Source organism: Pteronotus mesoamericanus, unplaced genomic scaffold (genome assembly GCF_021234165.1).
Source record: "Pteronotus mesoamericanus isolate MK-2021 breed Mesoamerican mustached bat unplaced genomic scaffold, CSHL_Meso_final scaffold_408, whole genome shotgun sequence".
Classification (NCBI taxonomy): Eukaryota; Metazoa; Chordata; class Mammalia; order Chiroptera; family Mormoopidae; genus Pteronotus; species Pteronotus mesoamericanus.
In genome coordinates, this window is record NW_026555315.1 from 798,509 (window position 1) to 814,792 (window position 16,284).

Genomic DNA, 16,284 nt, shown 5'->3' on the forward strand with positions numbered 1-16,284 from the left:
CCCTGGCAGCGTCGGCCCCCCCCGCCGCCTGCCAAGCAAGGTGGCCGGCACCACGCGGTGGTGGCGTCCTTGCTGCGCAGGGACCCGGGGGATGCCGTGTTGTCACCTTCACCGGACCACTGTGGTTGGGGGCCCACTTCTCCCTGCTTGCACCTGCTGCGCAGCCTGGGAACTGCTCAGGGCGCTGGAGCCAGGACGAGGCGAGGACGGCCGGTCCAGGACCGGGACTGCCTGGCGCTGCCCCCTGAGCCCAAGTCCAGCACCGGCCGGGTGTCCACAGGGGCCAGGAGAAGCGTGGGGTCCGCGGCCTCCCTCGGCCACCCCCGTCACGTCCCCTTGCTGGCAAGCGGCAACCCTCTGGGAGAGCGAACAAGGGACTTCCGCTCTGGCCTGGGGTCGGGGTGAGGCCCCCTGAACCGGGTGGGACGGTGGCAGAAGCTGCTCCAGTGGGGACAGAGCGGAGCACTGCAGGCCACCAGTGCCACTTCAGGCCTCCTCAGGGCTCCGGCTCATCTGTAAATTGGGGGCGCAAGCTCCAGGGGCAGGGAGACGCCCACGTGCCGCGGCCCTGATCTCACCCTAGGCCGCCCCCCCACCAGCCCCACCGCCCAGGGCAAGCACTGCGGCCCCTGGCGCGCGAGCTCTTTATTGTCGGAGGACACACCTCTCCCCTGGCACCAGGCTCACAGACCCACGGCACCCACGGCGGGCCCTCCCCCCACACCCGGCCCCCGCCCAGCCCCAGCCGGGCACAGAGCACGTGCGGGGAGGCCCTGCCCTCAGACCGCGTCCTGGGCCGCCGCCGCTCCTTAGGGCATTGGTCCAAATTGTCCATTGGCGCCCTCTCGGCTCCTGAGTCCAGCCCCGGGTGGGGCTCCCAGGGCTTCAGAAGGGGCTCTCAGCCAACCCAGGGGTGCTGGCGGCCATGTGGGCCGCCGCAGAGGCGTCCTGGCTGGCCCCGTTGCTGGCCCGGCCCCCGGAGAGCAGCGGCTTCTCTGTGGCAGCTCCACTGGCCGGCCGGGCCGAGGCCGGGTGGCTGCCGCCCGGGTGCTCCTCCCGAAGGGCCTTGCCTGCGCGCCAACGGCGCCAGCTCCGCAGCAGCTCCGCCTGCACCTGGGGGCAGCCAGCAGGTTGGGCCAGGCCCAGGCCCCCCCGGGACCCCCGCCTCTGCCCTTGAGGGGCATGGAACACCAGCGTCTGTGGACATGGACGTTGGGCACCCCCTCACTGCGCACCCCGAGGCCAGGGCTGCTGGGGGCGGGCGTGGTGGCCAGCTGCCTGCGCCGCCCTCTGCCCCAGCATGGCTTGGCCCCAGACCCGGCCTACCTCCTTGTTGAGGAAGCAGTACAGGACGGCCACCAGCAGACCCTGCAGAGAGGGGGCAGTCAGAGGGGCCAGAGTGCGGGGCCGGCCCGGGGCAGGGGCGGGCAGTACCTGGAAGGAGCTGAGAAGGAGGTCGAAGAAGAGCTTGGCGAAGCGCAGTGTGCCCTGGGCGTGCTCGTCCGTCACGAAGGCAAACACCACTTCGTGGACCCCCAGCAGGGGGATGAGGGTCAGCGTGGACTTGGCCAGCCTGTGGGGCCCGAGCCTGAGCCACGGGCACGGGGCGTCCCCGCCCCCACCCCGCCCGGCCCCGCCCACACCCACCGGAATTTGTAGTCCGTGCGGCGCATCTGGTGGGCACGCAGCTTGGCCACGAGGATGTGAAGGATGCGGATGAAAATGAAGAAATTGATCTGCACGTGGAGGGCACAGCTCAGGGGGGCCCCGGGGCCCCCACCTGTGCCTCCTGGCTCCACAGACCCTGGGCTGGTGGGCGCCGAGCCAAGGACGGGCCGCCAGCCCCAGGCCAGGGCGCCGGCCAGTGTCCTGGCTGAGCGCCGGGGCCTCCCTCCCTGTCCACCCAGGCAGGATGCTGTCTGTCTCCTTGGCCACCGCAGGCCCACAGGGAAGGGGGGCTGAAGGCCGACCCCACGGGCCCCCCCGGGGGTGGCGGGGGCGCCGTTTCCTCACCAAAATGGCCAGGAAGACGGGGAAGCGCAGGATCCACCAGAAGCCCATATTGTTGTTGCTGGTCCAGCACCTGGAGGGCGGGCGGGGGCGGCTCACGTCCTGCCCACCCCTGCCACCCCACCCCCGAGTCCCTGGGGATCTGATCAGTGCCCGGGAAAGAAGAGGGGTCGCCCCAAAGGGCGGCACCCTGGGCACCAGGCCGGCTTGCCCCCGGCTGCGTCCAGCCAGACCGCACAGCCGCGGCCCCCGCCCCCGCCCCCGGCACCGGGAGGGGGCCGGACGGCCCCCCGGGGCGCCCCCAGGCCTCAGGTCAGCTCGTACTCACTGGACGTTCTCGAACAGACACTTGACCACCGCCCAGGGGATGACAAACAGCACGGGGGCACCTGTGGGGGCAGCAGCTGTGGCCCGAGGCTGCGGCCGGCGCGCCCCCCACGGCGCCGCCTACTCACCCCAGCCGATGCCCAGGTAGAGGGCGAAGAGGCTCCTCTCGGGGCAGGCAGCGAGGCCCAGCAGGCTGTGCAGGTACACGCCCTCCACCAGCAGCCAGCAGTAGTTGGCGACGACTCCGTACTGCATGAACACCGCGGCCACCCGGCAGCCGGCCACCGCCTGGCCGCGGCAGCGTGCAGCGCGTGAGCTCGGGCGCCCCCCCGCCCGCCGCCGCCGCCCGCCACCTGCCGCCCGCCGCGCCGGCGCCGTAGGGAGCTCACCCCATCGCTCAGCCAGCCGCTCACGCTGAGGTCGTCGCCGATCTTCTGGCTGTAGCGGGTCTTGAGCAGCGCGTCGATGACCAGCACGGAGCCGGCCCTGAGCACGAAGGACGCGAACAGGTTCACGTGGATGTAGTTCCGCGTGCAGTGCAGCCTCCTGCGGGACAGGGAGTCAGCGCCCCCACGCCGCGCCCGCCGAGGCCCCTCCCGCTCGGGGCAGGGGGCGGCGGGCGTACCTGAGGCCCAGCAGGACCGCCAGGGCCAGCAGCAGCGCCCCCAGCGAGAGGCAGTACCCCACGGTGTACATCGCCTGGAAGGTGCTGTACATCTCGGCCACCTCCTTCTGCAAGTCACAGGGCCCGGTTCGGCGGGGCTGCGCGGAGGCCCCCGCCCACCCCACGGGCGCCGCCGGCTTTGCCGCCCGGCCGCGGGCTGACCTCGACCTTGACCTCGTCCTCGTCCAGCTGGCACTGGGAGGCGTCTCTCCACGGCTGCCCCTGGGGCCCACGCACCCACTGCCCGTCAGGCCCACACCTCTTGTACACGAAGCGGTGCTGAACTGGGGGGAGGCTCTGGTCAGCGCCCCGCCCCTGCAGGACCCCCGGCCTCCCCCGAAGGCCCTCTGCCGTTACCTTTGTGGTGCCAGGGCAGGTACCAGGGGCAGGCGATGCTGGCCGTGGTGTTGGGAGGGGTGTCGGGCCAGCAGGAGTACTTGTCGAAGGTCCTGTTGCAGACCAGCTCTGCGGGGCCGGGGCCGGGGCCGGGGCTCCTCAGCCGGGCCCCCTGGGAAGCCCGGCACCGCCCTCCGCTCCCAGCATCAGCCGCCCGCCCGCGGGTCTCTCTGGCGGCTCCCCGGACCCCCGCCCTGCCTGGCCCTGAGCTCCGGCCCCCCCGACCCCCTCCCGAGACACCTCGCATCTCCAACGTGCCCCACACCCACCTGGGGCCTCGCTCCTCCCAGGGCCCTTCCTGAAGTGGCTCCCTCTCTGGGGGCTGAACCCCAATTCTGTTGGCACTCTTCCTGGGCCTGGCACCATCTGCGGTCCCCTGGCCCGCGCCCGGTGCAGGGCCCGCTCTGCCCAGACAGGGGCCGGGCCTCCCAGGCGGCTCCCTGCCGTCCAGCCCCCCTGCACCCAAGTGGCCTTCGGAGCTCGTCCCTGGGGCGCAGCTCCCCTGCCTGGGCCCTCCCCTCCTGGCCCTGTGGGGTCTGCCCGGTGGGCTTTAAGCCACGGGAGCACCTAGCGGCGGGGGGGGGGCGCCTGAGGCACCCCAATTCCAGGGCCAGTCTACTGTTTCTTCTATTCCCCAGTCGTGTGGCCTCAGGCAAGTCACCAGCCCCTCTGTGACCCCTGACCCCGACCCTGTCTTGTCTCCTCACGGGGACAGGGCCTCCCCACAGAAAGAGTTCAGGAAGGGCTGTGGGCCCAGCGCGTGGGTGGAAGCGGGGGGGGGGCTCACCCGTGGGGGGCGGCAGCAGGCTCAGGTTGTGGAGACACTGGTCCCCATAGAGCTTCCACTTCTCGAGCAGGAAGTCCAGCACCTGGGCGGAGGGGGCCTGGGGCTGGGCAGGAATGGATGGGCGGGGCGCGCCGGGTCAGCCCGGGCCCGGCGGGCAGCCCGAGGGTGGGTGCCAGGCGGGGGCGGGGGCGGGCTCACCTGGCGGGCCAGGAGCAGCAGCAGCAGCAGCAGCGGGAGGTGGGGGCGGAGCGGCCGGGCGGGGGGCATGCCTCCGGGCTGCCACCCTGCACATCTGGCAGAGGGTCCTCGTGGGCACGCACGGTCTGGGGGCGGCTGCGGGTCAGAGCCGCAGGGCTGGGGAGAGGCCCCCAGGAGCAGGGAGACTAAGCCGGGCCCTGCCGTGGCCGCCGTGGCCGCCCGCTCCCCTGCCGCCACCCATCCGAGCCGCCGGGGCCTAGCGATGAAGCGGGCGCTGGGAGAGAAGGGGCTGCTTTTGGCCAATAGGTCCTGCCCAGCAGCCGGGGGGGCGGGGGGGGCGCCGTGCCACCTCCAGCGGGCGCCGCGGGTTTCCCACGCCTGCCGCTGTCTCCTCGGGCCCTCAGCGCACCGGGGCCCCGCCCCTCCGTGCCGGTGGCAGCCACCGTCCCGCCGGGTCCCAGAGCTGCAGGCAGGGGTGTGGGCAGGGAGGCAGTGCCCCCAGCAGCCCATCCCCCCTCGGCTCGCACCAGCCTCCCCACCTATTCTTAGTCCCTGGGAAAGTCGTCCGGCCGGGCCGGGCCGGGCGCTGGGGCCATTCATCACTGGGCGCCCAGCGCCCTGAGTGCCGAGGCGGCCCCCCGCCCGCTCCCAGCCTTGCCGGGGACCAGGAGCACCAGGCACGTTCCGAGGGCGGCCCCTGGCACATGCACGGCCCCCCCTTGGGACTGGAGGCCGGGTTCGGGCCCCGCGGGGCACAGAGCGCGGGCGGCTGCAGCACACTCTCCCGGGGCCAGCGCTGCTGGCCGCTGGCTGCCGGCCCCGACACGGGGCCCTGCCCCTGTCGTGCCTGCGGGGGGGCCGCGGTGCCCGGTCCTGGCCGAGCCCGGCCAAGCCAGGGTCCTGGGCGGCGGCAGCCACGCAAAGCCTCCCTCCCGGCCTCCAGAACCCGTCTGGCGCAGACTGAGTCCCCTGGGGACACAGGGAGGGGCCTGGGTGCAGGGCCCCGGACTCTGGATGGGCCGTGCCTGGGCACGCTGGCGTGAAGGGAGCAAGCAATGGACGGACAGGTGGACAGCTGCCTGGCTGGACATTGCGGGGAGAGGCCCGGAGTGGGGGACGGGGGGCCCAGGCTGTGGCTGAAGGCAGGGTGTGCCGGGACACCCCAGACCCCCACCTCCTGCCCATCCCGCTGGGGCCTGGAAGGGCCAGTTCAGCCAGGGCCTCCCTGAGATTCACCTCCACCCCAGGGGGACCCTGAGATGCCGCCGTGCAGGGTGAGAGCTGAGTGACCGGGGCGCACGCCTGGGTCACGGCCTGCTCTGGGGCGCCTGACCCCGGCCCCCGGGCCGCGGACACGGGCCGGTCCCCAGTCCCTGAACCAGGCCATGCGCCCCAGCTGTGCCCGGGGCTGCAGGCAGGGCAGCCGCACAGTGGTGGGTGCTCTTGGCAGGGAAGGCGGCAAACAGAAGGATGCGGGGCGGCTCAGGCGAGAGAGCGGCCTCGTCTCCCGATTCTGACCGGACGACCCATCGGCTGCCAGGGTAGGAGGGGTGGTGGGTGCGCATGCTCAGCGTTCACGGGGGGCCTGAGCAGCTAGGAGCTCTAGGACCAAGGGAGGGGCGGGCTGGGGCAAAGCGGACAGAGGACACGCAGGCAGGGGACACGGGAGGAAGGACACTGCCCGATAAGCTGTTCCCTGCTCAGAGGCCCCGCGGGGAGGGGCCGGGGAGCGAGGGCGAAGCTGCCGGCCGGCCCACGGAGAGCGGCGCCCAACACTGCCAGCCCGGGGCCCGGCGGGGCTCAGCAGCCCTGGGCGCACGGGCCTCAGTTACTCTGGGGGACCAGGGAGACGCAGGACCCGGGGAGAGAGGAGAGATGGCGGGTGGGCTGCCCTGAGGCCCCTCCTTCCTGCCCCTCCCAGGCCACTCTCCTCACCAGCCACGGCCAAAAAAGAGGGTGCTTGGTGTGCGCCATGCCCACCCCGCCTGGCCTGGCGGTGCAGTTAGGGAGCAGCGCCCACAGGTCACAGGCTGCGTCCCCCGGCTCAACGGGCCTCCCACCCCAGGCCTCAGGGGCTGGGGCTGCAGCACCCTCACACTGAGGGCTGCGGGCGACCCCCTCCAGGGTCTGGATGGGAGCGGGACAAGGGGCAGAGCGGCCCGGGTCCTCCGTCCCTTTGTGGGGTAGCCAAGCAGATTCTAGACACTTGTCTGAATTGGGGTTCAGCAAAGCTGGGGTTCTGGGGTCCCTGCCCTGGGCACCCAGGGGTGAGGCCGGCCCCCCAGGACAGGGCAACGTCGCGGCACCCAGCTCTGGTCCTGGACCAGGGCCCACAGCCTAACTTCCGGGAGCCTCAGTTTCCCAGCTGGCCACATGGGTGGGATGGCCGCTTCTGCCGCCTCGGGCGGCACATCCAGGCCCCCTCCCCGCCGAGGGGGCTGCGGGCCACGGGCAGCCCGGCAGCCCCAAGAACCACCGTCTGCCGGGGGAGCCGCAGGACCGAGGGTGAGGAGCCAGCGCCCACGGCGCCGCCTGGGGCGCTCCCGGGTCGGGCGCCGGAACTCCCTGTTTTTCACCGTATTATCTTCCCAGCACCGAGTGGCCGGGTGGGGACAGCCGGCCGGGGACCCACCCTTCTCCCTTCAGGGACCAGGACTGAAGCCACGCAAATGTCAGCCCAGGACTGGAGACTCCAGTGGGGGTTGCGTGGACAGAGGTGGGGGCTCTGCCAGGGCCCCAGCCGCCGCCCCTCCCCCCGCACTCACCCCCTGCCCCCCCACCTGCTGGGCTGGCCCCACCAGGCAAGGGCCGGGCAGAGTGCATGGCTCCTGAGAGTTCAGGGCTCGGCCAGTGCCCCCCCAGTTTCTCCTGGGGACAGCGGAGGGGCTCCCCGGCTTGGGGAGGGGACTTCTAGCCTGGGCGGTCAGCCAAAACGGGCAGCGGTGGTCGCCCCAGATTCCCAGTGGGCCGGGCTGAGGCCCCCCAGCCTCCGAGGTGAAGGAAGCAGGGGTCATTTTTGTGAGACCAGAGCAAGGGGTGGAAGGTGGTGGGTCAGGGGACACGGGCTGTTGACAGCACTTGAATCCTGCGTCCTTCACCCCCAGCCCGTGCGGGCGGGGCGGGCCTGGGTGCCGGCCAGGGCACAGTCCCCCACGAGGCTCGTCCCCAGCCCCGCGGCCTGGAAAACAGCCCGGGCCGGTCCTAGTGCTCGGTGGGTGTGGGCGCCCAGACGCCAGGGGTCAGCCGGTTCGGTTCGGGGGGTGGGGGCAGAAACCTGCTGCCGAAAGGCGGGAGCGGGGGCCGCCGGGGCGGCGGAGCGGGGCGGCGGGAGCGGGGCGGCGGGAGCGGGGCGGCCAGCCGCCCCCGCTGCGGGTTAAAGTGACAAACGTGGGCTTCGCACAAGAGCGGACCGGCGGGGACGGAGCCCCCCTCGGCCCCTCCTGGGAAACTTCCGGGGCTGGGACAGCGCTGGGGGCGTCCGGGGTGCAGGGCCCACCTGAGGAGGGGCCAGGCCGCCGGGACCCGCGCCTGGGGGTGTCTCCGCGGGGCTGCCCGCGGCGGGAGGGGCGCCCCCGCCCTGGGCGCGTCCCTGGGAGGGAGCAGCCGAGAGCAGAGACCCCCGGCCGCCGCGTCCGCGCTGGGAGGATGACCCCGGGGGCGGGGGCCAGAGGGTCCGACGGGGCAGGGGCCGGCCATCCCGCGCCCGCGCGCCCCGCGACAGGGTCCCTGCCGGCCGCCCCGCGCCCCCGCTCTGCGCGTCCCCTCGGGCCGGGCCCCAGTGCTCACCGCGCTGCTCCAGTCCGGCTCCGCGCTCCCCGCCGGCTCCGCGCCCCCCGCCGGCTCCGCGCCCGCGCCCCGTGCCAGCCGCGCGCTAACTTTCCGGCGGCGCCGCTGGGCGGCGGCGGGGGCGGAGCGGCGGCCGAGGGTCCGCGCTCGCGCCCCGGTCCTCCCGGCGGCGCCCCGGCTCCCGCCCCGCGGCGGATGTGGGCGCCCAGACGCCGGCCCAGAAGCCGGAGGACGGACAGGTGGGGGCGCGCGGCCGCGGTGGGGCTGGGACCCGGCGCCCCCTCCTCGCGCTCCCTCTCGCTCCCGGGTCCTCGCCGCTGCCTTCCGGGGTGTCGCGCTGATTTGCTGGGGGCACTGACCCCTCTCGCACCCCCACTGCGGCTCCTGGTGACGTCTCCGCCCGGCGCTCCGCGGAGCAGGCCGGACGGCGCAGGGGCAGGCCCCGCGCTGGCGGAGCGCAGGCCGGCGGGAAGGGCAGCCCGGCGGCGCCCCTGTAGCCCGGGCCTCAGGGCCCGTGTCTTCTCCGTCCCGCCCCGTCCAGCCCCGCTCCCGCAGCAGCTCCGCTGGCCCGGCTCCCGCCCCCCGCGCGCTGCCGCTGGGCTCCCGGCCTTTCCTTCGCGGGGTCTCGTTTCCAAGGGGGGCGCTCCGCGGCTGCGCCCCTCCCCCCAGACCGGCGCCCGCACCCCAGCCGGGCTCTGGAACCCCTCCGTCCCTCACCTGTCGGCCCCCCACCGGCAACAGTCCCTGCTTGGGGCCCAGGCGACCTCAGCGTTACCAACCCCGTGGACACTTTGGGGCCCCATCTTTTCTGGACTTGCAGCGTTCCAGGACACTAAGCTGATGTCCACCTTCTAGAAAGTTCTTCCCGGGGCCATGGCTTCCAGGGTGGCACTCGCGCCACTGCCCCTCACACAGGGCCCACCCCGGTCCCCAGGTGCCTCCAGGGCCTCAGGGGAGCTGCTTCCGCCTCCTGGATGCCCCCCACCCTCTCGCCCCCGCCGGACACCTGGCGGTGGCCCCGAAGCCACCACACCCCAATTCCCCCTCCCACATCTCCATGGTGTGGTCTGGGCCTCCCCACCGCTGTCCACCACCTTCCGGCCACCGTCGCCTGGGACGCCCTCCTCACTGTCCATCTCTGGGGCCCCCCTCCCTCCTCTACTGTTTTAGGGGACACTGGAGCCCGTGGCCCCCACCCCCAGTACCCAGGTGGCCGGCACGGTACTCGGCACAGCGCTGTGTCCTGCCACCGTCTGAAGGCCCAGGAGGAGGGGCCCTCCGGGGGGGTGCCCTCCAGACCCCCGCTCTTACCAGCACCTGGAGCCCTGCCCCCGGGGCGGCCTTTCTGTGTCAGTCCAGGGGGTGGCCGGAAGGCAAAGGTCAGAGGCAAAGGTCAGGAAGCGGGCCCTGCCTGCGCAAAGGCAGGGCGCTGGACCGGGGGAGGGGCCTCCGCGGCGTTTGCCTGAAGGCCTCCTCCCCTCCCGCCCGGGCACCGCACGCTGAGCAGTGGGGTCGTCCCTGCTGCCTGGCCCGTCTCTCCCTGGACCATGTCTCCCCCAGGGCAGCGTCCGCTGGGCCCACCCAGGCCCCGGGGGGGGAGGCGCTGGGCGACCGAGCCAGGGCCCAGCAGGAAGGGATGAGGAAGAACCAGTGTGGGTGCCTGAAGTGGGTGGGGGTGGGGGCAGCACCTGGCATGTGGGGGACCAGTGGGGAGCCGCAGGGGAAGGGGACGGATGGGGATGGGGGCTGCCCCGCCCGCTCCGCTCCCGCCCCCAGGGCGGGCTCCGACTGTCTGCACCGCTGGCTCGGGTGTTTGACCACGTGCCGGGGCTGGCACAGCCCACAAGGCCCGGCGCCCGCCTGCCAGCGCGGGAAAGCACGCACCCCACCTTCCTGTTCTGGGGGAAGACGGTGGTAAGGAGCAAAGCAAGAAGCGGCCAGAGGGAGCGGCGCTGGGCGGGGACCAAGGCAGAGGGAAGAGACGGTGCGCAGACCCAGCTGCTGGTGGCACCGCGGGCCTGTCCCCCAGGCCTCCTGACTGGCCCCGGTTCATTGCTGTTGATATGGTTTTATTCTGCTGTCCTCGGCACAACTTACAATGCAGGCATTTAATTCCACCAAGGAGAAGCCCTGTCGCATCGCTGTGCTTGGGCGCTGAGTGCCCTGCTCGGCGGGTCCGTCAGGCCTGGCCCACGTTCACAGATGGCAGGAATCCAAAGGGCCACCCACGCCCAGGCCCACGGGCACCGAGCTGCATCCCGGTGCCTCGCCAACAAAAGCGAGGACCCCAGACACATTCGAGAGACAGAGAACCAGCTGGAGGAACCAGCTGGCGCAGGGAACAGAAGAAAGCTCCAGAAACATCCTGGCCATGCGGCTGCTTTAGGAAGATGGGAAGGATGAGGGACCCTTCCCACTGAGACGGGCGCTTTGGAAAGCAGGCAGAGAACGGGGGAGAGCCCTCAGAAATTAAAATATGTTGTGTGCGATGTTCAAACGCGGTGACAGCTGCAGGGGTGCACTGGCGACCTCCCTCAAACAGCAGCACAAAGTCCCGGAGGCGAAACTAGGCAAGGAGGTGGGCGCAGCGTGGGCTCCGTGTGCACGAGCCCGCACGCTCGCGGCCGAGGTTCCGAAAGGGGTCAGAGAGCGAGGCAACGCGAGGAAGGACCTCCCAACGCACGTGCCAGGAGCCCCGCACTGCCGGGCGGCCTCGCGTCCAGCGCAAAGAAACAGCAAACGGACGGACCAGCGAAGAACCCTTCGAACGGCACCGTGGTGGAATGTCAGAGGGCAGGAGTGAGCAGAAGGCGCTGGCGGCTCAGGAAGCAGCGGGCTCCCCGGACGTGAGCGCGGGTCCGAAGGGCACCTGGCTGCCGCCTGCCTGCGTGGCCTCAGAGGACTGCTGCCCTGGGGTCCCCCGAGGGCCGCCACCCCCCCCCCGGCATGCTGTCCCCGCGAGGGCAGGCCCAGGGAGCTGGCTGGTGCCGCGGCTCCCGGGGCCCCGGGGTCGGCTAGGAGCCCGCAGCCGGGCGGGTCCTCCCTGGGAAACGCTTTCCGGGAGGCACCGGATTTGGAAGGTTTGGCACAAAAACCAGCACGCGAAATCGCTCATCAGTTGTTTGCAGGCCGGCCACGTGTTGCAATACTCTCGTCCACATCGTGGGCTCATAAAGGTACTACTAAAGTTGATTTTGCTCGCTCCTCCTCTCTTTTCGAACACGGCAATGAGAAATTTAAAACGCCTGGCTCAGAGGTGTGCTTGGGCAACATTTCTATTGGGAAGGACAAGCATGTGTCCCAAAAGGAAGTGTGCTCCCAGCGCACCGTGCTTCCACGGCCACCCGTGCACCGTGGCGATGTGCGCCCAGGACCCGTGGGCCCCATGGCGGGGTGCAGTGCCCCCAGACCCAGACCCCGTCCCCGACCGGGCTGCCGGGAGTCAAAACCATGGCGACGGCGCACGTCAAGGCACTGACTGGCACGGACGTGCGCCAGGCGCTGTTGCAGCCAGAGGGCAGCGGACGGGCAGGCGGGCGGGCGCGGGCGGCCCCAGGCGCTGCATGCCGGCTGCAGTGTGGGGGTCTTTTTCTAAAATAAAAGATTTTATTTACTTTTAGAGAGAGGGGGAGGGAGGAACAGAGGGAAAGAAACATCCATGGGAGGTTGCCTCTCGTGCGCCCCCACCGGGGACCTGGCTGAGGGGCTGCAGCGCCTCCCCCCGCCTTTCCTTTCCTGATTCCACCAGGACCGGGCGCCTCCCCAGGGCAGTCTCCCCGGCACACGCCGCGGTCTCTCCTGGCGCCGACGGCTATCCTCTTGGCGGGGTGTCCCTCCGCTCTCCGGGCTGGCTGTGCAGAGTCCCAGTGCCACCAGCAGGGGGTAAGGGTCTCGGGGCACACCCTCCCCAGGACCGTGGATTATTTTCAAATACGCCTAAGTGTTAATTTGGTAGCCTGTCCTAAAAGTGAGGTTTATGGCAGCATGATTTACAGGCAGAAAAACGGACTCTTGAGAAATGTGCAGGCCTGAGATCTTCAACAGACAGAGTATGCGGCTGCAGGACCAAAGCCAGCGGAGGACACTGTCACGTCCCCTGGGGGGCTCGGCCCTGCACACAGGGGCGCGCCAGGGGCTGGCAGCTGCGTGGTGCGGGAGGGGGTGAGAGGGACTCACGTGGCCCGTGGTTCCGGGTGGGTCGGCTCAGCCCAGTTCCAGGCTTAACGTGCCGCAGTGCCTCCTGGGGCCTTGCCCCAGCCCCGGGGACCCCGTGCCCCAGCCCCGGGGACCCCGTTTCCCAGTGTCATCGTCACCCCGCTCCCCTTGGCCTGGCTCTTCTGCAGCAGCCCTGCCCACACCCCCCGGCCTCCCAGCCCTGCCGCCCCAACAGGCCTGTGGCTTGTCCCCTCCAGGCCCTGAGCTCCTGGGTGAGGGGCCTACCGCCGTGCTACCTCCGCTGTGCCCCCGCCCACCGGTCCCCTGCCCGTGCCACCCAGCCCCTACTCTGTCGTTGACCCGAGCCTGGCACCGTTCCCTGCCAGAGGCCCCAGGGTCCTTCCCCGCCGCCACCCTCCTTCTGAGCGGCCTGATTCAATCGAGCCGGCTGGATGCCACCTAATGCGCCTTTGCAGAGCCTAATGACCCTGAGGGTGGCTCGGGGCGAGAAGCGGCTGGCGCGACGGAGGCCAGGACCTCGGCGCCCTCCCCAGAAGGCGGGGGTGACTCGGGGGAACGCAGGCCGTAAGCCCTGGGCGGCGGTGGCCCGAGGCCTCGCAGAACGCCCTGGTGGTCAGCCCGCAGCAGCCAGGGCTGCGCTGAGAGCCTGAAGGTCCCCGCCCAGGGCTGACTGTGTCCCCAGGCCGCACGGGGAAGGCCTGGCCCCGGCACCTCAGGGCGCGTCTGTGTTTGGAGGTGGGGTCTGTACGCAGGTGGTTCAGGTAGAAGGAGTCATTAGGTCGGGCCCTGGTCTAACCCGACCGCTGTCCTGGCACAAAGAGGCCCTCGGGACAGGCGCATGCGGAGGGACGATGATGTGAGGACGCAGGGGGAGGACAGCTGTCCACAGGCCGGGGGAGGGGCCCCGGGGGGACCACCCTGCCGGCACCTGGGTCTCAGACCAGGTGTCGCCAGGACTGCAGGTGAGAACCGGCCGTCGGTGCAGCTGCCCGTCCGCGGCACCTGCCACAGCAGCCCCGGGACGCACGTCCGGCCACCACGGCAGCATCTGGAGTCCCGCGGCCGGAGGGCAGATCCCTCCCACCGTCAGGCCACGGGTTCTATCGTGGGTGGCGGGCTCGCCCTGCCTCGGTCCATTGCCCGTGCTGAGCCAGGGCCTGGGGGTCCAGGGGGCATCCGTCCCCCAGGTGGGACGCCTGGTGGGAGGGCCTGAGACCCTGGAGCTCCGATCCCCCGACGCCCGGCCAGCCTCCCCCACCGGGCTGTGCGGTCGGCTCGCCTGAGCCAGCTGCTCCGCCCGCCTCCCCTGCAGGTTTCTGGCAGTGACAGGGTTGAGTCTCATGTGGCTGGAATGGGGATGTTTTGAGTCTCTGCAGGTGGACAGGGACTGGTCTGCAGGGAGCGGCCGCGGGCAGGGGAGGGGCGCCAAGGCCGCTGAGTCCTGGCGGAGTCAGGCTGGATGGGGGAGCTGGTGGATCTGGGGCTCCTTCCACATCTTGCAAGGACACCTGAAATCGTGGCTCCTTGAAGCTCAGGGCAACGAGGGCCGCGGGGCACAGGGCAGAGGCGCCAGGTGGCCTCGCCAGGTGCAGAGGAGGGAGGTAACAGGCGCGGGACCGGCAGGGCTGGTGGGCTTCTCTTGGGAGGCCGGAGAGCCTGCCGCTGACGAGCTTCCCCGGAGGGCCCAGAGGACAGTGAGGGGCCACGGTGGTGCCAACGAGCAGCTCTGTGTCCCCCTCAGGCCGGGGTTGGCGGGGGGAGGTCCTGCCAGAGCTGGGGCCCTCGCGTGTCTGTGGGCTGGCGGCCCAGGGGCAGCGGTGGGCAGGCAGGAGGCTCGGCGAGCCTGGCATCGCAGCGAGGGCATTAGCTACCCGCCGCTGCAGAACAAATCATCCCAAACCCGCCGGCTTTCAACAGCAAGCCTCGTCACCTCAGGGGCCCGCAGAGCAGGAATCCGGGTCAAGGTGCCGGCCGGCCGGGGCCGCGGCCCTTGGGGCTGGGAGGCGGGGGCCCCCTTCCGAGCTCAGCGGCCAGATGCACGGCTGCTCGCAGGCGACAAAGGCTCCGTCCTCAGGGCCCAGCAAGGGGGCAGCCGCCGCCCTTCCATGGCCTGACCTCAGAAGACACAGACGTCCGTCTCTGCCACACCCGCTCGTCAGAGGTTAGAGGGTGGCCTGTCCATGCAGCCGGTGCTCACGCAGGAGACTTCCTAGGCCAGGGCGAGGTCACGGCACATATGCTGTGAGGAGCTGCTTGACCTTCAGTCCCAAAAGGTCAAGAGTGGGTGACCCCTCACAGAGACCTCAGCCCCGCTCGGTCTCAGGTCGCTGCGTCCGGGACTGGGGGCCGCTCGGACCTCTGCAGAGGAGGCTGTGAGCCCCCGTGCCGCTGGGCGGGGGCTCGCAAGGCCGAGGCTGCTGTTGCCCTCCGGCGAGACACAGGCTGCTCAAGAAGGACGGACAGCAGGACTCAGACGGACGTGGGCGCCCGGGGTGCTCCGCAGCCAGAGGAAGGAGCAAGCGCCCAGACGCCCGCACAGATCACGGGTGAGCACAGCGGGGCCACCCGCGTGGCAGGGCGTGAGCCTGAGCAGCCTGATGTTCTGGCACCTGCTACAACGTGGCTGGACCTTGGGGTCGCTGTGCTCGGTGCCATCGCCAGCGACAAAGGACAGATGCCAGATGAGCCCACCTACGTGAGGGGCCTGGGGGTGTCAGATTCGTGGAGGCAAAGGGAGGCGGTGGGGGCAGCGGGAGGGGGCGGGGAATGGGTGTGCCATGGGGACACGGTTCTGACTGGGGAAAAGAGAAAGTTCCGGATTGAACTGTGGTGGCGGCTGTGCTTAAAGCCTCCACGCTGCAAAGGCGGGCGAGGCAGCGCCTGCACGTCACCGTGTACACAACAGGCGGACCTCGGTTCCAGACCCGGCACAGCGGTTGTCGCAGCGACGCGGACCCCGCGCGTCCGGCTGCGCTGTGCGTCGCGGTGACGTCAGCACTGTGCCGGCGCGTCGCGGCGCGTCATCCCAGCTGCGCGGTGCCTCCCCGGGAAAGGGCTCTGGGGCCCGGGATGCCCCCGCCGCCGAGCTCTCGCAGGTCGCCGCGTCTTCGCGGGAGGGGGTCGGCCTCGACCTCGATGGACATGCCGTATCTTTGATGTGCAATAAAGTGGGGTGGCCTGTGTTTAGATTTATTACATATTTATATGATATGCTATTTATTTTTTATTATATTTTACCACAATAAAATTTTTTACAGACTTTTTTTTTAAAGGATTATATTTCTTTTTAGACAGAGGAGAAAGAAAGGAGAAACATCAGTGTGTGGCTGCCTCGTGCGCCCCCTCCTGGGGACCCAGCCCGCAACCCAGGCCTGTGCTCTGACTGGGGGTCGAACGGGCGACCCTTTGGCTCGCAAGCCGGCGCTCAGTCCGCTGAGCTGTGCGAGCCGGGACAAATTTCTTAGACTTCCCATGCAGGGGAGGGGGTGCCTATCGGCTCCTGTTTCATTCACCGGCCACAAACGCCCGCTCGGTCATGGACCGGGAGCCCCACCACGTGGAACCCCAGAGCGCAGAGCGATGCCCTTTCCCTGGGAGGAGCAGCAGGGCCCCTTGGGGGACAGGACACGCGACCCTCGGGCTGGACTGCACGCGTGCCCGGCCACGGCCCAGGGCACCTTAAGGCCCCTGCTGTCACCAAGGAGTCCGGTGTCTGGAAATGGGTCACCTCGGTGGGGCTGTTTCTGGCCGTGCGTCGTCGGAAACTCAACTCAAGGTGGCTGGAGGGATAAGCGGGACCAGGGTGGGAGAGGGCCGGGCCGGCCGGAGCCTGACGGTGCTCCCCCAGGAGGGGAGGCCTGCAGCACCCGCGGGCCCGGGCGCCAGCGACCACGGGGCTCTAGGCCGTCGTGGGGGGCGGGGCCTCCGGGGGGCAGATGCC

General features: G+C 70.8%; 1 protein-coding gene across 5 annotated transcripts; it reads right to left on the reverse strand.

Annotated features, from left to right (window-relative positions):
* Positions 1 to 736: 736 nt before the first annotated feature.
* Positions 737 to 9,609, reverse strand: GCGR (glucagon receptor). Of its 5 annotated transcripts, none has more exons than XM_054593365.1 (14): positions 9,480 to 9,609; positions 4,383 to 4,538; positions 4,185 to 4,287; positions 3,359 to 3,466; positions 3,164 to 3,285; positions 2,963 to 3,069; positions 2,727 to 2,883; positions 2,466 to 2,586; positions 2,339 to 2,399; positions 2,014 to 2,083; positions 1,648 to 1,736; positions 1,435 to 1,573; positions 1,327 to 1,368; positions 737 to 1,113 (listed from the first exon to the last, which is right to left on the reverse strand). In XM_054593365.1, exons 2-14 carry the CDS (start codon positions 4,449 to 4,451, stop codon positions 886 to 888), a joined length of 1,416 nt encoding a protein of 471 aa, XP_054449340.1. In that variant the 5' UTR covers positions 4,452 to 4,538; positions 9,480 to 9,609; the 3' UTR covers positions 737 to 885. The 5 variants fall into 5 exon arrangements, with proteins under 5 accessions (XP_054449340.1, XP_054449337.1, XP_054449339.1 ...); XM_054593362.1 differs by having other exon boundaries at positions 2,466 to 2,625; XM_054593367.1 differs by having other exon boundaries at positions 758 to 1,113; positions 3,164 to 3,223.
* Between the last annotated feature and the right edge of the window lie 6,675 nt (positions 9,610 to 16,284).

Excerpts from the sequence above, each read along its gene's own strand:
- GCGR (XM_054593362.1), bottom strand. The coding sequence starts at position 4,451 with ATGCCCCCCGCCCGGCCGCTCCGCCCCCACCTCCCGCTGCTGCTGCTG. Across the intron at positions 1,737-2,013 it reads CCGTCTTCCTGGCCATTTTG|ATCAATTTCTTCATTTTCAT; the intron begins GTGAGGAAACGG and ends CTCCACGTGCAG. Across the intron at positions 1,574-1,647 it reads CGCACGGACTACAAATTCCG|GCTGGCCAAGTCCACGCTGA; the intron begins GTGGGTGTGGGC and ends CGGGCCCCACAG.